Source organism: Petaurus breviceps, unplaced genomic scaffold (assembly GCF_028583685.1).
Source record: "Petaurus breviceps papuanus isolate PSGF00001 unplaced genomic scaffold, PetGlider_PUasm1.0 90730, whole genome shotgun sequence".
In the NCBI taxonomy this organism is placed as follows: domain Eukaryota; kingdom Metazoa; phylum Chordata; class Mammalia; order Diprotodontia; family Petauridae; genus Petaurus; species Petaurus breviceps.
The window spans coordinates 13561579-13589005 of NW_027187324.1; the positions used below are offsets into that span (position 1 = coordinate 13561579).

The window sequence follows — 27427 nt, forward strand, 5'->3', positions numbered from 1 at the left end:
AGCTGGTACTGTGCAAAACGCACTGGCTCCGGAGTTGGTGGACTTGAATTCAAATCCTAACCCCGAACCCTAAATTTCCACTCTCGGCCTCTATAAAGCTAAGAGGCAGATGGGATCCTTCAGGAGCCACTGGCTCCGCCCACGGCGAAAAGAACCACCAGACACCTCCCTCCCCGCCCATCACGAGGAAACGGGGGCAAGTCCCAGACTGACCAGAAGGGTGTGGGAGGAACACGTGACATAGAAACCTGTACAACGAAGTCAGAAAAGCTCCAGACTGAGCATGCGCCAACTGCTCCTCGCATGCTCCGTCGCTCCGGACGCCTAGAAAATCCTTATCTCAGAGGCCTTAGAAAGCCGAGACTCTTAGGGGGGGTGGTGGTGGCAGCAGCACGGGCATGGGGTCCAGGACTTGGGGCAAAGGGAGAGAGGGCAGCGGCCGGGCTCACTGGGCCCTGGCGTTGCTTTGGCTGACGGTGGCCGCTGATTTGCCCTCAACTCGGGGTAGCAGCGGTCCCCGGCCGCGGCAGTGGCCCGTTCCCTACAGGTGAGTGCGCGTGCGTCCGGGGGAGGCCTGGGGCCTCTGCCGGCGGAGGGGGCGGTCACTTGCGGCTGCGCGCGCACGGCATGGGTAGTCCGAGCTTCGGGCTGGGCACTATTTAAAGCCTTGGGTTGGCGTCTGAACGTAGCTGGGACTCCCGCCCTTCTCCTTCCTAATTTTTATGAGACCGATAGTATCTCGGGTCGTGTTCCTAGCGCCCCTGGCCCAGGGACGGGTTCGATGTGGACTAGGGGGTGTGTGGGGAAAGGAAAAAGCAAAAAAAAAAAAAAAGCCAGAAAATGAAGGGTTTATTTCCTGAGCGCCTGTTCCTTTCGATGGTTAAAAAGGAAAAAAAAAATCATACGGGTAATTGAGAGTAATACCAGGTGTTTGTGCAGGAGGAGGTTAGGAGGGACCTGTGTTCCTCCTTGGAGAAGTTCTGTGGCTCGTTAAGGTGACGCCCTGCCGCCCGTGACAGTTTCCCCAAACTTCGAAATAGACAAACCACACCAAGGGTTTATATGGCCGCTGCACTTAGGGGATTGCGGTGAGGCTTAAATGTATACAAAGTACCTTTCAAGCAATATGCAAACATGTCAGTTACAGTCACAGGAGAAAAAAAAAAGCTGACATGATGAATACACAAATGAATAGTTACATGTTTTCACCCTTCTGGAATTCATGGCTTCCCCGACTGTCTAGGAAGATTACAGTACGTGGCTCGGTGGTTCGAGCACCGGGCCGGAGTCAGGAACACCTGAGCTCAAATCCGACCCGACATTTTCTAGCTGTGTGACCCTAGGCAAGGCACTTCACATCTGTTTGCGGTTAATCCACGGGAGAAGGAAATTGCAGACCTCTCCAGTATCCTTGCCAAATAAAACCCCAGAGTCATACATGACTGAACAACAACTTAATAGATTGCTGTTGAAACCACCGGGCTAGTCCTCGTGTGGAAATGGGGATCGCTAATCTGGATGTAAGGATCCCTACGCTGCATATCTGTGTTTTATTTTTATTATTTTCCAGTTGCATTGTTTTTGACACTTCTCTTCTAGAGTATTGCATACCCAGTTAGGTTGGATGCCCTGTAGTGGGTGTGTACGTGAAGTCTTTAGAGCTGGAAGGGAGCTCATAGGTCACGTACTCCAATGGTGTCAAACTCAAATAGAAATGGAATAGATGTAGAAAACCACACACAAAAAAAAACCCAGCAACCCCATAACATTATGTTGTATTCTTACTAGTTTGTAAAACATTTTTCCCAGTTAAATTTTAATCTGGTTCCTGCCACACTGGAGTTTTGTGGACCTGTGGGTTTGATACCTGTGATCTTTCTGAAGATTTGGTTTTTCACTTTTTATATGTTGTTAACTGGCATGCATTACAGACCTAATGTTGTCATCTGGCCTAACAGGGTCAGGGTGGGTGTCAGGCTAAATATTGATGATTCATGGCATGGTAGTGCTGAAAAGAACTCGGAGCTTTTTTTAGTACAGTCTCTTCAGTCAGTGGATTAGAAAAGAGACAATAAGTAGTAGACCCCTTCTCTTGTCCCTAAAAACAAAGCAGTTGGGAGGGCTGGGTGGGGTGTTTGTGTATTTTACAGCACACAAAACACCTGTGTCCTTAATAAATTAGGGAAAGTGGGGGTGGAGAGATTAATATATCCAAGATACAGTGTCTCTCCCAGGAGATAAAATATCTCAACTTGGGTAGTTTAAGTGAAAGGGAAAAGGAATGAGGGTGAAGTCACCTATAATTCAGTTTCCATTATTTAGGAATCTGTGATTTGTTATTTAGGATCATAGATTTAAAGCTAGAAGGCACTTCAGTGGTCATCTACTTCAACTTTCTCATTTTTCACACAGATACTAAGTGATAAAATAAGAATTCTAACTCAGGTCCTCCATATCCAGATGATTCTCAAGCCAACATTTTTATCATTCTACCACATGAAGACTTACTGAACCAATATACATGATAATCCTTTTGTCTCTTGTTTGATGGTCTTTCTGAGTTGCCACAGACAAAAGTTCACCTACTGATCAGGCTTCTGATAAGCCTATAAATTTAACTTGGCTGGTTATAGATATATATTTCACAAAACCTGTCTTAGCAACTTGGTGTAGAGTTGACCAGGATATGTATTTTTTTAAAAACCTAATGTCAATTAATGATATTTAAGGCCACTATATTTGTTCTTAGAGGCAGCATAGAATAAGTAAAGACCTGACCTGGATTCAGGAAGATCAGCCTCTGATACATCCTAGCTTTGTGACCCTACACAGGTGTCACTATGCTTTGGTATGGGAGGTGCTCAGTGGAGCTCCCTAAATCTATGAATTGAAGGTCCAGTCCATTATTTGTTCTTGGTCTTACCTTCTTGGATCACAGTCAGCAGGCTTTTATTTATTAAGTGCCAGGCACTAGACCAGAGGATATAAGGACTAGAGATATAAACAAAGGCAAAAACATAGTCTCTGTTCTCTAGAAGCTTACATTCTAACAGTATTTTTTTTTAACATTCGAACAGTAAATTTTTTTTTCTGTTTCTATACTTTACTCACAACAACCTTGTGATGCTGGTAGTAGAAACAGGGACTGGACCTCTGGTATCGATATATGGAATTTTTCATTTGAGAAAACTACCTATCAGTTATTCCGGGTCAGAATTTTCTCTGTAACCTATAGTCTTTTATTCAATTTTTTAAAATTAAAATATTTTCTTCCCACCTTCCTCTTCAACCCTCCCCCCATCCCCTGTACTCTGTTGGGAAAACAAAATCCTTGTAACACAAATATATGCATAATGAAGCAAAATATATTCCATCATTGGCCATATCCAAAAATGTATGTCTCATTTTCCACCCTGAGTTAATCACATCTCTGTCAGGAGTTGGGAAATTTGCATCATCATCAGCCCTCTGGAGTTGTGGTTGGTCATTCCTTGAAACCTATAGTCTCAGAGAATTCACTGTAACACTGGAGGTAGATAGAAGCAATATTATACCCATTTTACATAAAAAGAAAGTAAGGCTCATATCAGCTACCCATGGTCACACAGCTATTATGAACTAGAGGTGGGATTGAAGCCCTCATTTTTTGACTTCCACATCCAGCATCTCATGGTGTGTGGATGGAGTACCAGACTTGGAGTCAGGAAGATGTGGCTTTGAATTCTTCCTCTGATACTGTCTTCGTGACCAAGTCAAGAATCATTTATTAAGTGCTTACCATGTACCAGGCATTGTAAAGAATTTGGTCAGATTTGGCAAATCACTTAAACTTCTGAGCTTCAGTTCTTTCATCTGTAAAAAGGAGACACTAGATTGCTATGAAGCTCAGAGAGAATCTATAAAGTTTTTTGCAAATGTTAAAGTACTCTTATCAATGTTAGTTATGTAATCTTTAGTGCTAGGTTTTGTGGGGTAGTGGATAGAGTGCTGGATTTGGAGTCACAAAGACCTGGGGTTCATGTCTAGTCCTTGCTATTTAGTGTCATTATGGGCAAGCTGCTTAAACCTCTCATAGACTATAAATAGGTTGCCTTCTGCCTTTTTGCAGAATCTTCCTCTCTGAAAATCATCCATGGGGGGGGGGGAGAAGGCAGGGCAATTGGGGTTAAGTGACTTGCCCAAGGTCACACGGAAAATCATCCATTTTTGAAGTATTGACAGTTAATAGTCCTATAAAGATCCATGAAAACTATGTTCAGATAATCTCAAAAAGTTGTAAGGAAAATATTTTGGAAAGCTTAAGGTACTATGTAGATGTTTTTATTGTTACTTAATACAATAAACATCTTAGTGACTTCCGTGTTCATTACCCAGCTGTATAAATAGAGCTTCTCTTTAAACATGGGTTAGAACAGGAAGAAATAATTATGAAGGTTGTATTTATAGGCTCTTATATAAAAAATTTATAGGCTCTTATATAAAAATATTCACTATAGGCTTGAAGGTCAAATTTCTCTCAAGTTCTTATGCTGAACAAACTAAGCAATGATGTTGGAATAATTAAGTCTTATTTAGCTTATTTTATTATAGCTATATTAGCTCGTAATAATCATATTTATCAACATAAATTCAGTTGGCATGATTTTTTTTTAATCCTAGTATAATGACATTTTTGGAGAATATACATGTTTTCCCCTTATTTCCCTTAAGGAAATCAAACAAAACTCAGAGTGACCTGAGAGTAGTTGGAAATGATATTTTCTAAAATATATAATTATCAGAAAGTATGAATTTATCAAGATATTTTTGTCATTTTGGTATTATAAAAGTTTTGCTCATTGTTTACCTTTTCTTGCCATTTTATGATGACCAAATCCTTTAATGTGTTGCTTTATTTGACCATCATAACAGCTCTGTAAAGAAAATAGTATAAATGTCCCTATTTTACAATTAAGGAAATTGAGGCTTAGAATAATTAAATGAGCTGCCCAAGGTCACATAGCTGGAGGTGTGTTTTGAACCCCAGATCATTAACCTCTACAGGCTTCAGTTTCCTCATATATAAAGAGAGAAGGTTGAATAGCTTACCTAAAATGAGCTCTGAAGGAAATTTGGATGCTTAAATGTCTAAGGTCGCACTAATTCCTTTGAAGTTGATCATTTCTTTTTCTTAATGAAGGCGTTTTGAATTCCGTCCTACACCAGATCCTTATTGTCAAGCTCAATATACTTTCTGTCCAACTGGTTCTCCTATCCCAGTTATGAAGGATGATGATGTCCTAGAAGTCTTTCGATTACAAGCCCCAGTGTGGGAATTTAAATATGGTGATCTTCTGAGACATTTGGTAAGAATTGACCTTTATTTTGTCATGGCTCTGAATTGTTGAGTGTAGTTTGAGTTTGGGGAAACCAATTAAATTCTGTTGTATATGTGTGTGCGCACACTGATGTGTATGAACATATGCACATTTCCACCTAATTTCTTATTTACATACATGTGTGGATATACATATACATAAATATGTTTTTATTATCTTTATATTTATTCCATTTGTAACAAGTAGTAAAAAGTTGTGAATCAAAATACTATGAAATTAATCATTTTGATGGCCCCAAACATTCTAACTTTTATGGCCTTTTTTAAAACATCCTAACAAATTATGGTTAAATTCAATTATTAACCTTATTTTGAACAATTTAACAAGAGCATTGATACTGTGGTCAACAAAATACAATGTACTAGTTCCAAGAAATTTAAGTTTTGACATTCCTAATGTACTCCTGACAGTATGTACATTATATGTAATTTTCAATACCTTGGGTTTTGTATGTTTATGGTACTTACATTTCTTTGAAGTATTTCTTGTGTGTTGAAGTATAGGGCATTTTAAACAATTTTCTGTTAGTTCAGCAAGTAAGGTACTTTTTCCTACTGGGAGCTGGAGGTGGGTTGTCAAGGCAAGAAACAGCATCGCAGGTAGAATTTTATTTTGCAATTTATTCTTTACTCTTTTCTTGTCCTTCCTATTTTCTTCCTGTGTCATAAGATTGAGGGAGAGGGAAGTAGGGAGAGGGAAAGAAGAGGAGGTCCAGACTGTTGATAGTATTATGAAGTAGAATAGTACTTGGTAGAAGCTTCTGAGATTTTAGTGATTGTTGTATTATAGGTCTTATATTATATGAAAAATATATTTCCTACAGGCTTGAAGGTCAAATTTTTCTGACATTCTTAAATTGCATAAAGTGACTAAGGGTGTTGAAATAATTATATCTTATTAGCTACATAAATTGAGTTAGCATGATTTTTTAAAATCCTAATAAAATTACTTTGGTCAAAAATAAGACCAAAATTTTTAGTCTTTACACAGTACCCACCTAATGAGAATTTTTTTTTTTTAAGTCTCTGGGTGGAAAGGGGAACGATTTTTCTAAGTCAGCCATCTGAGTCAAGAAATTGATGTATTGTTGGGTGGCTCCACCTCCCACTTCTGGGCTTTATCTATCCACCACCACCTAGCATTAAATGCCTACTAGGTGCTCACTCTAGAGATACAGAGAATGAAATGACCCCTACTTTCAAGAAACTTCCATTCTCCTTAAGATCTATGCTACTGTATCAGGGTAGTTATTCTAAGGAATCTCTCTTTGGATTATCCACATTACTTAAGTCCCAACAAAAAGTAAAAGATAGAGAACATTTGAAGGACACTATAAAGACTTTAATATTCTCCAGTATGCCTTTTAAAACTATCATAGATAAATCCTATAAACCAAAGTTATAACTATCATGATGTAATTATTAGCAGTGAAAATAATTGTAAAACCAGAACTTCTGTAGTCTTTTAGCTTTTCTGTAATCACATAAAGTAGGAGTATAGCAGTTCTTAATTCTCCATCATTCAGCCTGGACCCACCATTCTCTTAAGTTGGAAAGAGAACTACTGCATTACCCCCTCCCCACTAAGGGGAGAAGTGTTCAGCACCAAGAGCCCTGTCCAGGAGCAGTATCATGGACAAAGGGTAGGGTTAACCCAGGGAATGAAGACCCACAGCTTAGAGAGCAAGAATGAGAATGTGCAGAAGTAAATGAAATGAAGATAGCTCATGTCTCAAGTGCCTTTGCCAGTCTCATTTATTAAGGCCTAACTATGTGTAATTATTTTTCTAGGTAATGGAAATGTTTTTCAAGGAACTTGTTACACTCTACAGTGACAGAACATGTACACAGATAAGTCAGTCAGTATAGCATAATTTGTGGGAAGGGAGGGAGGGGGGGAAGTAGGTGAAATGAATAAGTAGTATTTGAGGAAGAAGTATCTCTCAGGCACAAAGGACAGTCTATAAAGGTGTTGAGATAGGAGATGGAATGAATAGTTCAGGTAGCAGCTTTCAGCTTGGCTGAAATGTAGACTATGTGAAAGGCAATAATATGAAATTTCTAAAAAGATAGATTGGAGACAGGTTTTCAATGCCTGAAGAGTTTGTGATTTAGCAAAGATTTTTTAGCAAGGGAATGACATACTCAGACTTATACCATTGGAAAATTATTTGAGCAGCTCCATGGAGAGTAGATTAAAGAATAGAGAGGTTAGAAGTACAGAGGCTAATCTGAAGGTTTTTTCAGTAGGTAAGGCCTGGGCTGACATAGTACTTTAGTAGTGATGCTAACGGGAATGGATATGAAAGTTGCTGTGAAGGTACAACTGACAGGGTTTAGATACTGATTAGACATAGTCAGTAAGGAAACAAAGACTCTAAGGCTGCAACCAAAAGGGTGACGATACCCCCAACAGGAGAGACAGTTTAGTGGAGAAAGATCATAACTTACATTTTGGATATTTAAGACATATTAAATTTATAATTTAAGTACGTCAAAGGAAGGGATTGTTTTGAAAGTTTTGTCTTTTACTTTTTTGTCCCCTTACCAACAGAATAGGTTCTTAATAAATGATTGCTATTGAATTTGAAATTATGGTGGCACATTTAGGTGGAGATATGGAGCAAACAGGTAGCTACAGGTCCAGGAAAGGAGTTCTGGAGAGAGATTAAAATTTATAGATTTTGGAGTCCTCTCTGCAGAGATAGATGTTTGAATATGTGGGGACTATAGATCACCAGCAGGCTATTAAAGAGCCCAGAACAAAAGCTTTCAGGGACACCCAACCTTAGAACGCAGGAGAGAGTCTCATTTTACAACTATTTTTTGTATGACATTATTTTTATACAGAATATTATGCATGATGCTATTGGATTCAGAAATACTTTCACAGGCAAGAACTACACCATGGAATGGTATGAACTTTTCCAACTTGGAAACTGCACATTTCCCCATCTCCGACCTGAAATGAATGCACCGTTCTGGTGTAATCAGGGAGCTGCCTGTTTTTTTGAAGGTATTGACGATACTCACTGGAAAGAAAATGGAACCTTGGTTCTGATAGCAACCATATCAGGTAGGTTTTGAAGGCATGATAGCATTTGGCTGACAGCATAAAAAGATATTAAAACTGTCTTTCATTAAGAATAGTTCGTTATTTTTCTTCATAGTTTTAGAAGCCACTAGCTTTTTTTTTTGCCTTTTGGAGGACACTTGGGGTTAAGTAACTTGCCCAAGGTTACACGGCTAGTTGTGTGTGTGTGTGTGTGTGTGTGTGTGTGTGTGTGTGTGTGTGTTAAATGTCTGAGGTCAAAACTGAACTTGGGTCCTCCTGACTCCAGGCCGGCACTTTACTCACTGTGCCACCTAGCTGCCCTGAACCACCAACTCTTAAACCAAAATATTATTCATGTATTATATTGGCACTTACTACTAGAAATTAATAGAAAATTATGGCTCAGTACATGCATATTATAAAAATTTAGTGAAAATGGGCAAATTGTTCTTGAGTCTCTGGAATGCTTTATACTTTCTAGATATGGTATTGGTAAGAATTAGACAAATGGCTTGGATTAAGGCCTTTGTAACTGAGCAAAGCTTCCTGTTAAGCTATTTTAAAATGACAAAACAGTTGTTATATATGTAAAGACTTATTTTTCCCAGCCTCTGAATCCAGAAGGCCCTACTGTTTTCCTTCCCTTTCCTGTCCCTTGGACAAGGAGAATCAAAATTGCAAAGGCTATTTGATTTGGACTCTTGAGAACTTGGGTTTTAATCTTGACTACAGTACCTGAATGGCTACAATACTTGAATAGCTTCACTTCACTGGGCCTCTTGCTTTTATAAAATGACTAGGTTAGATTAAGTGCCCTCTTCCATTTAAATATGTATAATGCAATATGATTACAAGCCCAGGTTCCACAATCATGAATGTTTATTTTGCATTCTTTTTGAAGGAGGGAGAGTAGGTGAATTGAGTCAGTGTACCCAAGTGAAATAGTAAATCACTCTCTGAAAGAACTTTTAGTCACACAATCCATTCTTCTTTCAGAGTATACTACTACCTGACCAAGCCAGGCTTATAAAATGTCTTAAAATGTCAGGGATCATGAAAAAGGTGCAGAGAGCCAGATGAAATTAGCTACTGGATATAATGTGTTCTTATAGTTAATAATGTCCTTGAATAAAACAAATACAGGGGTTTAGAGCTGTAGTAGAAATTCAACAGAAACTATTAAGGTCTTTTGGTTTGGCAAGATTAAACTAATTCAGAATTGATCCTAGTAAAGATCCAATGTGCTTAAAGGTATTTAAAAAAAAAAGTAGAGCTTTGCATCAAACCATTTTTATAAATCTAACTGTACATATAGAATTGGTTAAATCTCTCCATCCTTCACGATATCTTAATTCCTGATCATCTTTCCTGACACCGTTTATTTTTCTGCCTTCTACTTTGTCACTTATGCATCACCTCCCATTCCCCTGGCCAGTTTTTTTCTAATTGGTGCTATTTAATAACATTCAGTTAGTGCTTCAGTTTTTGTGAACTTTATAACTTAAAAGACCTGCTAAATGATATTATCACTAAAGTTCATTTTCCTCCTATATAAAAGGTTGGATTAGATTTCTAAATACCCTTCTAACTTTAAATTCTGAGCTTATAATTATAAAATGAATCAGTAAGGCAGTGTGACCTAATGGATTAGATGTGTGACAACATGCAATGTTACCATGAGCAAGCCAACTAACACGAGTCTGTCTCTTCATTTGTAAAATGGAATTTTATGGTAGTACCAAACATCAGAGTTGTTAGGCTTTTAGAATTGTATGTAAAGTGCTATATATACATTGTTATCATCCTTTTAACCTTTCTTTTGTGAAAGATAATTTGAGATATTGCTTGCTTTGACATAGTTGTGAGCATGTATGATTGGATGAGTTTGAATCCCTGCTATGAAATCCATACATTTTCATTTATTCATGTCTCCTGATATGTTTATATATGATTTAATTATAAATCTTTTTTTAATAGGAAAAATATTTAACCAAATGGCAAATTGGGTGAAACGGGATAATGAAACTGGTATTTATTATGAGACATGGACTGTCCAAGCCAGTCCAAAAAAAGAGTCAACAACATGGTTTGAATCTTATGACTGTTCCAAATTTGTATTAAGAACATATGAGAAGTTGGCTGAACTTGGGGCTAAGTTTAAGAAGATAGAAACCAACTATACCAGAATATTTCTCTACAGTGGAGAACCTACATATGTGGGAAATGAAACCTCAATTTTTGGACCTGAAGGAAACAAGACTCTTGCTACAGCTATAAAGAGATTTTATTACCCATTTAGACCTCATTTGTCAGCTAAAGAATTTTTGTTAAGTCTTGTGCAAATTTTTGATGTGGTGCTTGTCCACAGAGAGTTTTATTTGTTTTATAACTTTGAGTATTGGTTTTTACCTATGAAGCCCCCCTTTATAAAGATAACATATGAAGAAATTCCTTTGCCAAACAAAACAGTGGTTTCTAAAACACTGGGACTTTGAGGAGGGAAATGTCTATCTTTTGGGGTATCCAGGGAGTGATTTGGTCCCATTGGTTTTTAAGGGTTAAGGAGGTGAAACTCAAATCAACAAGTCATTTTGCCTGTTAACATCTCTTAGAAGCTGGGTAGAGAGATGTTAATACAGTATTATACTGGCAAATTATAGCCTCTTGGATTATCTGGATTTCAAAGCTGCATTAACTTGGAAGAAGAATCACAATATGTAGGCTATATTAAACAGACTATGTTATGGTGCCTTATTCACAGTAGGTGCTTAATAAACATTTGAATTGAACTATATATAACTACAGTACAAAGGTGACATCTGTTTTGTTCTGCATACCACTGAAGACCTTTAAGTACTATTCTGTGTTGTAATACTTTTACATTCAGGTGTCCTGAATGAGTCCTTACTGTAGTTTCTAAGACTTTTTTTCTCTTTTAAACATGGCAAATGTGAGTTTTTCCTTTCAGTGACAAAGTGCTCATTTATCGCTCACCTCAGACTAAGCTTCAGAATTTCCTGGGGTTTTCAATCATCAAATTTTTAACTGAGTATATAGTGCTTCATAGTTTTGTCATTAGGCATCTGAATACCCTTGGGCACAGCTAATCCTCAAATGTTTTACTAGTTTTATTTTCCCTCTAGCTAGCATTGATATATAGGATAAGTAACAATGTTTGTATTTCTATGTTGTGTTTAACTGTCTGTGTCTGTTGACTCAGATACAGAGAAAAGTCTATACTTGCCATCTTCTGTCACCAATTCACTGGTGCCAAAAATTATTCTTTTCATTCCTTTATCTTGCTCATTAATCAAATTTAACCATAGCCAGTTTTTAAAAAGGTATCCTTGTTAAAAGGGTGGCTGAAAAGTTATTCCACCGGTGGCAAGTGTAAAGCTTATACACAGTTTTTTATTTTTTTTACCAAATGGCACATGTGAAGGAAACAATACACTCTGGGAACATGGTGAAACAAAAAGTTAGCAGACTGCTAGCTCTAAGTAAAGGCATATGTATTATGTACAAGTTGACAATGGAAGGATTATCATTTCATATAAATGAATCAGTTAATTTTATTTTAAATTTATAGTAGGCAAAAAGAAATAGTGTGAAGGAAGGTCACACTGAAGAAAGACTTATAAGTAGTAATAGAAAATCATTTAGATGTATCAGTCATGTACCCTTTAACATGTTGGGAATTCTTGTTTTTAATATTCTATAACTATTATTTGCAAGATATTTGCAAATCCATAATTAATGATTGCCTATTAACTGTGAGATGCTTTTGTGGAGACTGGAGCCATCATTTTAAAATTATTTTTACATTTAAATTTTAACTATTTAAAATATATATACACATACATATATATTTACATATATACATAAAATCTTGAAGAAACAAATTTTTAAAAAAGATTCCTATTTTATGAATTATGTTCTGTAGCATTAATTCTGTTCCGAGGTTTGGTGATTGTACTTCCTTAAAGGGGCATTTGCTTAGAACTAGTTTTGGTAAGTTGGTGGTTAACTGAAAGACCAAGACAAAAATAAGAATGCCATAAGGACTATTACATTTTATAAGCTTAAGAAATAATTCTTTTACTTGCTTCTTCCAAAAGGAAGAAAAAAAGCACAGCTTTTAAATGCCTCAGCAAAGCTTATTTATTACTCTGTTGTGCTACTACAACAAAATCTTAATCTAGTTGTTTGTTTGGTTTATAACTTAACAAATCCTGCATTAGTGGTAGTGCATACCATGTATTTCAGTGGTGACATTCCTACTAAGTAAGATAACTGGGAGAAAAAGATGTCTGTGCAGATTGAGCACATGCAAAGTAGGTGAAACCTGATTTGACAAGTTCAACTGCTTCTCTTAATTTTCTCCCAAGCTGGGACCAAGTGAATTAATTTCTTTTTCTCTCCCTTCTTTAAAAGAAAAGGATTATACCTATTTACACTTGATTGATGTAATACCTTAGTATGAGTGCATTCCATTCAAGGTGATTAAAATCAAACATTTACTTCATAAGCCTTTTTTCTCACTGTAAAATTACAGGCCCTATTAAATTTATTTTAAGTACCAGCAAGTGGGGGGAGGGGATATATTTTGCAAGGATAAAGCCCCTTGTAATTATTATACCTATAAGTTGTAAAGGCACACCTGTGATTTTTTGGTGAGAGGGTGGGAGACACAGGGTTAGTTCACAGTCTGGATAGATTTTTTTTTTTGTGGCATCAAAAACCCAACCCCTGATAGAAAAGATCAAAACCCACTGGATTAGAAGTCTGGAGTTATGTATCCGAATCTTGTTCTGCTTATTACCAGTATGACACTGGATAAGTCAAATTCTATGTGCTTCAGTTTCCTAATATATAAAATAAGTGTGTTGCCACTGAAATACATGGTATACTACCACTTACGTTGGGATTTAAGTTACCAGAACAAAATAAAACCTGAAATACACAGCTGCCCTTTCCCAGAAAATTTAAGATTTTACTATAATAGCAAAATAAGAGTAGTAGGTTTCATAAGGCCTTTAAAAGTTGCAATGATTATGAATAAAAGCAGTGCTAAGTGAGAAAGGTTAATGGTTTATTAATTGAAAGAAATTTTAGGAATGATTTTAATAATGCTTTATACATAAAAATTCTTGTTACAGGTCAAACTGACTATTCTCTAGTTCCCCTAAAAACCTCGAAAAAAATAAAGTAAATGCAGATTGATGGAAATTTATTTTGGAATTATAAACATGAGTAATATAAGTCTTTACAACTGGAGATGAGACTAACATGCTTGAAATGTTTAAGAAGTATGGCATTGCAAAAAGGTGAGAAAGGAAAAAAAATCTTTTAAAGGTACTTCTTACTGATTATTTTATTTAGAGGTTGAATCTTTGCCATTGTCTTTCATATCGCCGTAGGTATCAGTCATTTGTCAATAAATAAGCATTTTTCAAAATAAGAAATTTTTTTTCAAAAATAAGGAATTTTTCTTAAAGTTTTGTATTCATATTAAACTGAGCACATATCAAATAAAATTCCTCCAAACCAAAACCTTATTGAAACTGAGTCTAATTTGAGTTTTAAAGTCAGAAAATAATTTTTAAATGCTGCTTATATAGCTTTTTGATTATGGTAATGTGTCAGAATTTAAAACTGTATTTTCAAATAGAAAAGAGTATTGAGCATATAAAGTATAAGTAAAAATTAATCTTAAATGTTATGTATATTTTTATAAATTGAAATTAAGTATTTCAGAATTATATAAATTAACTTTAACAAAATGTAAACTTCTAAATAGAGCTTTGGTTATTAGAATTTGTTTTGTCAAATCCATTTACTAAAGGTGTTCAAAGAGATTTATGCATCTAATATTTAAAATACCACAAGTACTTAATTCTCATTTCTGTTAAAAGTCAAGCTTATGAATAAAGGGGTATGTGTGTGCACGCAAAATAACCACTATTCACTTGTTATTAATTTTTAAATTTGGGCTATTATATTTTGTGCTTTTTTACATATGGCTGAAGATTAAGTTCTCATCATTTCAAAATCCTAAGGCAAATCAAAATTTTAAACTATTAAATGGCAATCTTATTTTTAAATAGATAAACAGCACCCACAACTGCTAACTGAGATAAACTGTTTCTGAACATTGATGAAGTAATTTCAAGCATTAATTTATAATATCAGGAATAAATTACTTTTTAAAAGTGGATGGATAGTCCCCTTTGAATTTCTCCCAAAGAGGGAAATATTTAGCATTAGTCTCCAAAACCAAAGTTTATATAGAGAGTAGGAATTCAGATATTTGAAGATAAAACAATATTTTTATGAACAATATATCATTACGTTTGTATAGGTGGAGGCAACCTAAAATGACACAATTTTAAAGTGACAAAAAATTCATTTAGAAAATATTAATTTAACTGTGACTGCTAATTACAAGAACCTACTGAAACTTTTTTCTGTCAAAATTGTTCTATCCACTTAGTAATATTCACTCAAAAATATAATTATAAACTTAAATAGATACCTTTTTAATTTATTATAGTTCACCCTAAAAATATGCATTTGGAGTTTCATGTATGATTAATAAAAACCAAAATATCTTACACAATTTAGCTGTACAATCCTAAAAGAAAAATAAGCCACCATTAAGACTCACTACAATCTGATAACCTTTCATAGAATTTATAAACATTTTAGAGTTTACTTTTAATCATAATTTTGATTTGGCTTTTTAAAATAGTTTGCCATTATGAATTTCAGTTACATCATAACCTCAAAACTAGTTTAAACAATATACAAAAACCAAAGAAAATTGGTTAAAATTCCTTACTTCACATACAAATGCCTCAAGTGCAATTTACAGAATAACATATTACAGGATAGACTTTATAAGGTTAGTAGATTACAAAGCAATTTTCAAAATGTAAATCAAATGCTTTTCCTTATACTCCTTGTGCATTTGCCCTGTGGTAGTTTGATCTTGGCTTTAATTTGTTTTCTTATACAACAGCCACTTTGTTAAATTTACTATCTGCCTAAGAAGTATACATATTTTCCCACAAGAAACATGTACAATAAGGAAAAACTGGGCTGTGTAAAAACTGCGAAAATTTGGCCAATCTTCATGGGCAAAACATACCTACACCCTTCTCCCATAAACCTTACCTTCCTGAGCTGTATTTGACACCTTTACAACAGGTGTATGAAGACCCTAAAAATTGTCAAATTTACATTTTAAAAAACTGCATAGAGAACAAAACATTTTTGAAAATCTATTACTAGGATTTCGTAATCTGTAGTAAACAAGTTTCTCAGACTTAACGTGTTTAAACTTTACAACTGTTGAGTATTCTTATATTTGAACCACTACCAATTTTTCTACTGATAATTTGACTGCTACTGGGCTAAAGAAACAGATTTTTCTGACCAAACCTGGCCCATGGGTCTTCCACATTACAATCAATATTTAAGCCCATTTATTAGTCACTGACCGCAAATACCAAATTTCTATGCCACAGTCATATAATTATATGAAATTACATTAAATAAGCTTTTTTTTTTCTTTTTTACAATATGGTATGCTCAAGTTTAAGGTGCTATTAAGATTGCCTTTTGGCATAAGGTCTTTACCAAGTGGGCATCATGTCTGGAAACCAAACTCTACCAAGATGCTTTGATACTTCCCAATGAATCTGCTCCAAACTATACTTCTGGTCAGGAATTAGTACTTCTTCCATAATGGACAGCTGAGATAGACGGCCACCACACAACTTCACAAACTCAACAAAGGCACTGCAAGAAACTTCACATTCACCTAGTCCAATAGCTGACAAATTTTTGCAACGTTCTGCAATGCGAATTAATTCCTCATCCAGTGGTCGTAATCCATTAGCGCACACTACTAGTTCAACTAAACGAGGGCATGTCATTCCAACACGGCCAAGCACATCTTTACTTACTGATCTGCCAAAGTAAAGATGGGTGGCAGGAATCTCATAACGAAAGAATGGGTCAAATTCTTCTTCATACAAAAAAAAATACATCACTAAATTTACTTTAGGTGAATGTCTCACAAAAGCATCCCAGCTGCTCTTCTGAATTGTATGGAAGTGTGTCTGTCCTGGATTTTCACTGACTACATCAATTCGCAAGTGTTCTAATCTGACATGTTTCTCAGAAGACAAAGCGAGAAGCAGCTCATCACTTAAGAGGTGGTAGTTCAAGGCCAGTTCACGTAAGCCATGACATTGGTCAGCCACACAAAGGATACCTTGGAAAAGAAAACAAATTCATCCAATTCACAACTGACATTATACTTTTTATAATGATTTAATTACATCTTTAAAGATTATAAGACAAATCTACAATACTTTAATGTAGTTTTAATGGGACAGAGTATGGGATAGTGGAAAGATCACTGAACTTGGAAGACAAAAGACCTGGGTTCAAATCCCAGCTTGATCACTTACTAGTTATGTGATTTTGGCCTACTTAGTCTTCAACTTCTGTGACTTTCGGTTTTCTAACGTATAAATTGGGACTAACAAATCTTGTACTACCTACCTCACATAGAGTAGTTGCCAGGCACAAATGAGACAACATATATAAAGTATTGTGTAAACCTTAAAAGTACTATTTGTATATCCCATGGCAAAAAGACAGATTCCATATACACTAAAATATTTATAGCAGTTTTTTGTGACAGCAAAGAATTAGAAACAAAGTAGGTATCCATGAATTGGGGAATGGCTAAACAAACAGGCACATGAATGTAATGGAATATTACTGTATTGTAAGAAATGACAAATATGAATGAAAAGCATGGAGAAATGAATATAAAGTGATGCAAATTAAGTAGATCCAGGAAACCATACACACGAGGTACATGGAAAGGACAACCATAAAACAACTGGAAAAAATGTTGTGAGATTATAAATAACAACCTTGGCCCCCCCCCCCCAAAAAAAAAAGAAATATACACCACAGGGTATAAAATAATACTTCAGATTATTTTTTTTTAATGCTGATCAGTTTTGCTAATTTTTCCCCCTTTTAAAAAATAATCTGTTATAAAGATAAGAGAAAATCCAGGCAATGTAAAAGCAAATTGATCAATAAAATCTTTTTTTAAAAGGGCTATTTCAAACTGATCATCAATAATAGGAACATCAACAGTCTAAATATCTTACTAATAAATTTTAAGTAATAGCTTTGAAATCTGATTATTCAATTTAGCTAATCAAATTATAACCTAATTTCAAAGACTAAATTCTAGAAAATAGGAGTTCTTAAACTTCATTTGTCATTGTAAATACATCCAAATATTAAGAATTACAAATTTAAACACTTAGAGAGACCTATGAAAAATATGTTCATGTATCTTTCTATAATACCAATAACGCAGCTACGTGGTACAGTGGATAGGGTGCTGGCCCTGGAGTCAGGACGACCTGAGTTCAAATCCAGCCTCGGTAAGTTAATTAACCTTGTTTGCCTCAGTTTCCTCATGTGTAAAAGGAGGTGGAGAAAGAAATGGCAAACCACTCCATCATCTTTACCAAGAAAACCCTAAATGAAGTCACAAAGAGTTGAACATGCCTAAAAATAATAAAGCTATGGACATTGATTTCACGTATTTTATTTGGAAGAAATCAGAAAAAGCACTTAAATGTAAGATAAGAAGGAAGCCCAGAGTGGTTTGACACCGATTTTCTTTAATTGTGAACATTTTTCACGGCTTGTTGACAGATTCTTTTGGGTTCTAAAACTACCAAAATCCATGTTGGTGATAATGGGGTTACAATTTGCAAGGTCAATTTTACGGGACCACTTTTTAAACTATTGCTGTTAAAAACACATGTGTTTAATGGTAAAGATTTAAATTGTGGGGTCAGAGCATAGTCTTATGAGGATATGCTAATTTATCAATAAATGGAATCTGATTTTTTTTTTCTTTTCACTACCTTTAGGTGGGGAAAGAAGATAATAGGAAAACTAAACATTAGCTGCATTTGTAAACTTAAATTTGGAGAATGAAAAATACTCTCTCCCTACAAAGATATAATATAAAAAATTTAGATCAAGCAAATAAAGGTATGAGTTAGAACCATCTTTAGTATCAAAAACAAAATCTTCTGTGTCTTAATTTTCTTATTGGGGAAACTCAAATGGGTAGACCATTTGGACATGGGATATGAAAGGAAGGTTAGTCTAGGTTTCCCTTAATTCTCACATATTTATTTCCTCACTCGCCTGGAAGCATAAGAACTTGGGCAAAAGATTTATTTGTTATGCTCTCATATCATTCCCTTCCCCTAGCATGGAGCCACACTGGATCTAATCTAATCAGAAGAATGCCTGAAAAAGAATATTATCATCCATCTGAGTTTCTTATTGATGTTCTCTCTTTTTAACTCTGGGCCAACAGCTGAAATGGTACTCTACTCCAACTCAAGAGAAATACCCTACCAAATAAGCAGACATATATATTACAGCTTTATATTACAAATCTGACTTCAGGTTAAGTAAATTTTTTCTATTTTGACAAAAAAAAATCTATTGTCAATATCCTTTAATATGTAATAGCCAGAATTGAACACAATACTGAAGATGTGGCCTGACTAGCATAGTGTCTAATACTGTTTGTTAAAGCCTTCTGTTCCCTTTTTATACCTTCATCAAGAATACCTCTGGAGGCAGCTAGGTGGCGCAGTGAATAGAGCACATGCCCTGGAGTCAGAAGGACCTGAGTTGAAATCCAACCTCAGACACTTAACCTTGGGCAAGTCACTTAACCCTAATTGGCCAAACCTCCCCTCCTCCAAAAAGATAAAAGAATGCCTCTGATACATGAGTATTTAAAAGAAGTTATAGATATGGGAAAATAGGCATGTAAGCTGATAACATTTTCTCAATCACCTTTTTTTCAGTAATAGACCTGTGATTTCACTGATAAAAGCTGCTTCTGATTAGCAGACTCCCTCTCTCAATTCAGACAGGCACCTGCTCTGCAATTTTAGTCTCAGGGAGGTCTGAGAGGCACTGATAAGAGATTTACATGGATCACACAGCCAGGATGTATCAGAAATGATACTTGTACCCAGGCCTTTCTGACTATAAGGACAACTCTCTATTCATGACAGTATGCTGATTCTCCAGCAGTATAAAATAGCACTTAAAAATTTAATTCAGTTACAGCACCTAGATTACAGAAATAGGCCCCCCATAACACACTAGTCCACACCCAGAATACTGTGTTCAATTCTAGGTATCACTGGTAAGGGATACTGTTGACATATTAGCAAAAAAAAGAAGGGTAATATGTTGAGAAGCCATCTCATAAAGAGATTAAAGTGAGAGAACAGTAGCCTTTAAATAGTTGAAAGACTCATACAAGAGCAAGTTTACCTTACCATGTCCAAAAAAAGTGCAGTTTTTGTAATTTGTTGGTTTAATAAAAACAACTTTTATTCAAACTACAATGAGCAAAATATAATACAACATACCTGCTGGAGAGACATGAGGACAACTGCTCATTTTTAACAATTTGAGTGTATCACTGTTGTTAGCCACTAGTACCTTTAGGGATGGATCATCTACAGGTGTATCATCAATCTTAAGTGACGACAGTGATTTGGAGTTTACAAACACAACGGTCAGTGCAGAGATAAAATGAGACTATGGGGAAAAAATTATATCATTATTTAACTTTTTAAAAAATATTCCTATTCCACAATTAATACAATAGCAAATATGTCATTTCAAAACTTATGCTAAATGTGCTACTTCAATGCAGTTGTTGCCATTTAGGAGGAAAGGGGTTAGTGGCTGGTGTTAGGAAATAGGAGATAAAGGGATGCTATTCATTCTCCCCATTTTTTGCTTTCAATTAGTGAAGGGGTACTTGAGAGGGAGAAGGCTCAGACTGAAGTTCTCTTGAAGTCACTGTAGTCACTAGCAGAAAAAATTCTTTCTAGGAACTTATTACTTAAAACATCACAGTACTCTATTTGGTAACCAATGTTATGCTTAATGTAGTAAAAATAGGTTGTATCCTTTTTTGTTAAATTATACTTCAACACTATAACACTATAAAAAACTTCATCTAATTCCTTACTAGTTAAAAGTATTCCAAATATACATAATAGCCAAATTAAAACCAATCAACTTAGAAGCTAGCAGAAACTAGTTTAAAATGCTAGAATTTGCATCTTGTGTAAAATTTGATTCTAAAAATGAAAATCTTATTAATAAGCAAGGTAAGATTAATTCCTAAATTATATCCTACCAACTATAGCTATCTAAAAAGTAGAAAGGAGGGAACTTCAGAAGCTATCAATGAATATCTTCAAAGGCTAAACAACCACTTAGAGATATTACAGAGATTAATATATTCAGGAACAGGTTAGTCTACATAATGAGGTCATTTCCAGTTCTGAGATTAAAAATGTTTAATATATTTTGTATATAAATATAGCTTACTAAATTCCAGTGTTTATAAGATAGCCACACAAACATTTGTTGGACGCAAATAAATCGTGGACAAATGACTGGGTAGGGAGCCAGAGAGTGTACTATAGCCAAAGAATTAATGTACCCAAAAGATTCCAAGACAAGGAATAAAATTCAGAAGATGTAAGCTCAGGTACAGAGAGACTGACAGGTCCTTACATACTTTTTTCCTTAATTATTTTATGCTTCCACTCAGAATCTTTCAAGTCAGAAGTTACCTCAGCCATCTAATCAAATCAGATCTCATCAAGAATCCCCTGCTGGGGTGGCTAGGTGGTGAAGTGAAAGTACACCAGCCATGGAGTCAGGAGGACCTGAGTTTAAAACCGGCCCCAGATACTTGACACACTTACTAGCCAAGTGACTTTGGCCAAGTCACTTAACCCCAATTGCCCTCCAAAAAGAAAAAAAAAAAGAATCCCCTTCTAAAATATGCTCAGCAAGTTAGCATCTGGCTTTCCTTGAAGGCAGCTAATGTGAGAGGAAAACTACTTTCTGAGGAGATCCATTCCACTTTTTCCCCTAGCTCTCTTAAAATTTTTCTCACATGAGCCTAAATCCATTTTCCACAACTTTTCACCTAGTTTGGGCTTTCTGGAGCTAAACAATGCAAGTTTAACACCTCTTCTACGAGACTGTTTTCCAAACAGTTCCTTGAAGACAGTTCTTGTTACCCTCACCAACCTCTGGGATGAATATATCCTCAGTTCCTCCAACTAAGCCCAATCACACTCCTTTATACATTCTCCAGATCTCAATATCCTTTAAATATGATAGTCAGAATCAAATATTCCAGTTATGGTCTGATTAGGGCAAAACACACAACAAGGCCTCACAATGCAGTTTAAGATTACATCAGATTTTTTTTGGCTGCTGATTCACACAGCCTGCAATCTACTAAACTCCCAGATCTTTTTCATATAAATTGCTATCTAGTCATATTTCCCCCATCTTGTTTTTGAGAAATTAACTGTTTCTTTAACCCAACTGTAAGACCACATTTAGCCTTATCACATATCATCAGCTAGTTTTGGCCTAATTCAGTCTAACATTTCTCCACATGTACATCAAAGAAGTCAAAACTATTTGCATAATAACATCAAAACCTTTTAACAAAGTAAATGTTACAACCCACATAAATAAAGGTCTTTGAGGATTCTTCAATATTTTTAAGGGTAAAAGGGTTCTAAGATTTAAAAAAAAGTTTGAGAACCACTGCTCTAATCTAGTCTCTTAAGATTATTTCTAGATCTTGACTAAACATTAACCCATCAAGTTTTGTGTCAACTACAAATCTGCTAATAATCATTCCATTTGTCTTTCTCCAGGTCAGTGATAAAAAATGTTATTAAACAACAGTATAACAACCACAAATCCCTAGGGCAATCCTCTAGATATCTTTAAAGTTAACATCACATCATTAATGACTACTTTTTGGGTCCCAGTATTCAATCAGTTTGTAATCACCCTATCATCTAGCCCATGTCTTGTCCACAATAACATCAGAAACTATCAAAGGCTTTTTTGAAATCTAGATATATTACATCTACAGCCTTCTAATGTCTTTTAAGTCTACTAACCAAATGAAAAAAGGAAATCATCTGAATACAACTCCTCAGACATTTCTCAATTAGGTGAACTTATTTTGACTTATGTGATAGCACTAATTCTGGACTTCTTTGACTTTTCTACCATGTCCCTGGTGTTGGGTACTTTATCCTCCATCAGAGTGTAAGCTCCTTAAAGACAAGGGCTGGCACGTAGTAAGCTCTTAATAAATGTTTCTTGACTGAAATGAACTTAATCTGGTACGACTTGTCTTCAATAAAACTACACTGGCTCTTTGTGTTTGCCACTGCTTGTTCTAGAAGTTGACTAACTATCCCTTTGATAATGCAAGCTTTAATTTTTCTACCCATTGGCTTACAATACACATACTTACCTCTTCCCTTTAAAAAAAAATGGGACTTTTGTGATCCAAGTATACCTCATAGGGCAACAGACATTTTCTGCTCATTTAATTTCTCCTCTCTGGACTGATAGTACAAGCTCTTTTGAGTTAACACAGTTATGGCTGAAGGAAGCCTGTAATGTTCTTGGGGGTTAGTGTAATCAATACAGTATTATCAATTTTAAAATACAATTAGGTACAACCAGGACCTCACCATTTACATGGAGGCCACTTTTCCACTTGGACAGACACTTGGATATTCTCTATAGCAGTGGCAATCACCTTTGGTGATCATAGATTCTCTTGTCTTATGATGAGCTTTGGTATCAAAAAGATTATTTCAATAGTTACTTCTGATTTAATCTACTAAAGAACAGCACTGATCTTAACATATACAGAGATACTCCTTTATTGGATACAAGGGACTTTAGGGCTACATTATATTCTACCAATTCAAATGCCTTTTTGTAATTAAAAATAATGTACTAAAAGCTGAATGAGCAGTGTGATATGGTAGTCAAAAAAGCTAATATGATCTTATGCTGCAGTAAGAAAAGCAAAGCTTCCAGGAAAAGGAAAATAAATCATAATCCTACCATACCCTGCTCCCATCAGAATTCGTTTGCTAAGTTCTCAGCACTGTATTTTAAGAATACCATTAAGTTAGAGAATGTACAGAGGGAAACCAGAATGGGGAAAGGCCTTTATGTCAGTTGATATGAGGATAAACTGAAGTAACTATGCCCATTTAGCCTAGAAAAGATAATATTCTGAGAAACACGATTTCAACTATCATGTTCTTCTCATCTTCAAATATTTGAAAAGTAGCCATGTGGAAAGTTTAAGAACTTATTCTTCTTAGTCCCAAAGGGAAGAACCATCAAGTCAAATTAACAGGTAATTTTTGGATTGTGCTAAACACTGGGAATATAAATATAAACAAAAAGAAAAGGCAGGGGGCGGCCAGGTGGTTCAGCGAGTAAGAGCACCGGCTTCAGTGTTGAGAAGACCTGGAGATTGAATCCCGGGCTCAGACACTTAGCACCCACCCAGAAACACCTGGCCGTGTAACCTTGAGCAAGTTACTTTAACCCCGATTGCTTAGGGGCGGCAGGTGGCTCAGCGAGTAAGAGCACTGGCTCCAGTGTCGGGATGACCTGGATCAAATCCGGGCTCAGATACTCAGCACCACACCCAGAAATAACTGGCTGTGTAACCTTGAGCAAGTTACTTAACCCCGATTGCTTTAAAAAAAAAAAAAAAAGAAAAGAAAAGGCAGTCCCTGCTCTCAAGGGGCTTATGTTTTAACGGAGAAGGCATAAAAGGAAGCTAAAAAGGGGGAGGGAGGAAGGCACCCAATGTGGAAGCATGACAAGATAAGTCCAGAAGCAGATAGAGAGTACAATTTGGTAGGAAATAAAGAGATGAGTGGCCCGAGTACCCTCCTCAAATGGTTTTGGAAGGGGCCCTCCACCTTCCAATCAGAGAAAGGCACAGGGGTGGAGGGTAATTCTGAGGTTATTGAGTTCCAGGACTCAAGTGATCTTCCAGGATGAAAATGTTTCTGGAGCATGCATGATGTAAAAATCTAGTAAAGTATAGCTTCATAGGAGCCTACTAAAAATGTGTGAGTGATCCTTGAGTCTTCTGTCCATAAACAGGCAGACTATCAGAGTTAATATCAGAATTTATAATAAAGAAGAAAAAACAGTAATGAGAAAATAAAAGAAAGCAACAAATGAATGCTGCAGAGGCAGATTAAAGCCCAAAGTCAGGAAAATCTTCACAGAAGTCCTACCTGGATTCTCCATCAAGGCATGGGAGTGACCCTTTGTTCTTAAAGGTTATGGCAGCAACACACAAGCTCTTGCAGATGCTACCATGCTTAAAACCTGTAAAGGTTTTAAGATGGCTTCAGGAAAAACATTTGGTTTCTTTTCCAAGGAAGAGACTAGCTAATTATCAAGAGGCACATTACCAGGAGTCTGGCAACCTGATGATGAAACTTTTTGGTCAAGGCAACCCATAAAATGGGGAAAAAAATTTTTTTAATGACCCTTAGTCCTTTAAGGCTCTTTTCTACTTTCTATACAGATGGTGGAAGATGGTGAGAAAAGGGGCACAGTGGCCTAAGAATCACATAGTTTTTAGACCTATAATAAAACTTTAATTTGACTATTGGTACTCTAAAGTCTGCTATCCTTGTTCAGTGACCAATACTTGAACATTTTGCTGGAAAAGCTGATTCACATAAACCATTATATTCTTGTAATAAATGAAAACTGAAGGAGGAAGTTGCAGCTAAATGGAAGGATCACACACAGGTACTCCTTGGAAAGGCAAATAAGAGAACTGGAGTTGGTTTTACTATATTCTGAAAAGTTACAAGACACATTATTATGGGACATTTGATCTTCATAAATAACAAAGCTAATTCTAAGTATCTGCAATTTTTAAAAAAGACCCATCATTAAAATAACTACAGCTTACACAAAAATACCATTTGCTTAATATGAAAGGATAAAAAGAAATTCAATGGAAAACCTTGCTAAGACTCTCCAAATTAAATCTCTGACACTTGGTGACTTAAATGCAAAAGTGGGAAAAGAATGAGGATGAGGAAAAATCTATAGAAAAGTATTGCCAGACACCTCACACTTATATGTCATGGAACAATTTCTTCAAAAAAAAAAAAAAAAGGTTATTTGCTGGATATGGCAAACACCAAACACCATTAAAAAAAAAAATAAAACTGACATTTTAACAGACACAAAAAGACTCATTAGAAATGTGTGTTATCCTTGCATCTATTGTCTCCACAGACTATAGACTCACTGGAGCTGAGGTCAGAATTTATAATAAACAAGAAAAAACAGTAATGAGAAAAGATATGGTATGCAATTAAGATTAACACTGAATCACTTAAGCTATTGAAAAATTTTAAATGGGTAATGTGCAACAGAAATTAAAGTGATCCTAATGATTGCTACATGGAGACCAAAAGAGCCCAAGAAATAGTAGATTCTACATTTGATTTACTTGCCAAAGATAACAGTTGCTAAAGGAAATAGAATATAACCTCACCTACACAATCTTGCAAAGAAGGATGAAATGACAAGTAGTATTCTTTTTAAATTAAATTTTATTTTTCAGTTAATAAGCATATTTTTTTCTCCCTCACACCCCCTAACTCCTCTCAAAAGAGTAAGAAAAATAAAACTCTTGTTTACTAATTTGCATAGTCAAGCCAAAGAAAAAAATCTTATTTTGCATATTTAGACTGGGACATCTCTGTCAAGTAATGGCCAGCATTCCTTGCCATTGGTCCTCTGGAATCAGCTGATCAATACAATAATAAGAATTTTTAAGTCTTTGAAAATTGTTCATTTTTATGTTTTGGTTAATAGCAAAAATGTTTCTGCTCACTTCACTCTGTTATCAGTTCATACAAGTTTTTCTAGGTGTGGTAGGAGCAACATTTTAATCCCTTCCTCCCTACAGATATGACTAGTTTTTCCTTAAAAGGTGTTGGGATATTCTGATGACACTACTTCCTCATCAACTGAATAGAAAAGAAACCACAAGGAAAAGAAGGGAGAGGGTTCTCAAGAGGTCTGGGTGGTAGATCATGATAAATAACACAGGCTTTGCTCAGCTGGATCAACTCAAAGTGTCCTTAGTGCCTATCCTCATCAAAAATTCTTCCTTAGCTGGGGATAAGTAAATCTCCTTTTTAAAACTGTCAAATGACTTTGTCCTCATTTTGTTAATATTAAATATAAACTACCAGCAGAAGTGCCTATGTCAGACCCAGCCCAGAATTCCAGGTTTCTCCTGAAATTTTCCCTTTCATCATTTCTTATTATATCCATATACCATAAATTGTTCAGATGTTACCCAATTTATGGACACCCCCTTAGTTTCCAGTTCTTATCCACTACAAAAAGAACTGCTACAAATATTTTTTATAAATATAGGACATTTTCCTCTTTCTCAGATCTTTATGAGGCATACACCTAATAATAATATCATGGGTCAAAGGATATACACAGTTTAGCAACTTTGGGGGGCAATGCTCTGACTGTTTTCTAGAATGGCTGGTCCAGTTCACAGCTCCACTAACAATGTATCAATCTGCCTGTTTTCCCACAGCCCTGAGGTTTGTCACTTTTCTTTTTGTCATCTTTGCCAATCTGATGAGTGAGGCAGAACTTCAGAATTGATTTACTTTATGTTCTTCTAGTTCTTCTTTAGTAATATGGAGTATTTTTTCATGTAGCTATAGAAAGATTGGATTTCTTCTTTTGAGGATCATTCTGTTCATATCCTTTGACTGTAAATATCTGGTAAAGCAGAAAGAAGTTCAGTGGATGGTAAAAACAAGCTAGGGGTGGCTAGTTAGTGCAGTGAATAAAGCACTGGCCCTGGAGTCAGGAGGACCTGAGTTCAAATCCAGCCTCAGACACTTGACACACTTACTAGCCATGTGACTTTGGGCAAGTCATTTAACCCCAACTGCCCT

General features: G+C 35.7%; 2 protein-coding genes across 3 annotated transcripts in view; one reads left to right on the plus strand and one right to left on the minus strand.

The window, feature by feature from the left end:
• The first annotated feature begins 258 nt into the window (after positions 1-258).
• Positions 259-13985, plus strand: CLN5 (CLN5 intracellular trafficking protein). Its single transcript, XM_069066840.1, has 4 exons — positions 259-547; positions 5180-5345; positions 8228-8453; positions 10410-13985. Exons 1-4 carry the CDS (start codon positions 399-401, stop codon positions 10925-10927), a joined length of 1059 nt encoding a protein of 352 aa, XP_068922941.1. The 5' UTR covers positions 259-398; the 3' UTR covers positions 10928-13985.
• Positions 13789-27427, minus strand: part of FBXL3 (F-box and leucine rich repeat protein 3) — a 35547-nt gene continuing 21908 nt past the window's right edge. For both annotated transcript variants that reach the window (XM_069066837.1, XM_069066838.1), the window contains exons 4-5: positions 19949-20120; positions 13789-16713 (exon numbers count right to left, since the gene is read on the minus strand). In XM_069066837.1, coding sequence (XP_068922938.1) covers positions 16070-16713; positions 19949-20120 — 816 coding nt within the window. In that variant the 3' untranslated portion in view covers positions 13789-16069. The remainder of the gene's footprint in view (positions 16714-19948; positions 20121-27427) is intronic.

Excerpts from the sequence above, each read along its gene's own strand:
- CLN5 (XM_069066840.1), top strand. The coding sequence starts at position 399 with ATGGGGTCCAGGACTTGGGGCAAAGGGAGAGAGGGCAGCGGCCGGGCT. Across the intron at positions 5,346-8,227 it reads GTGATCTTCTGAGACATTTG|AATATTATGCATGATGCTAT; the intron begins GTAAGAATTGAC and ends ATTTTTATACAG. Across the intron at positions 8,454-10,409 it reads TCTGATAGCAACCATATCAG|GAAAAATATTTAACCAAATG; the intron begins GTAGGTTTTGAA and ends TTTTTTTAATAG.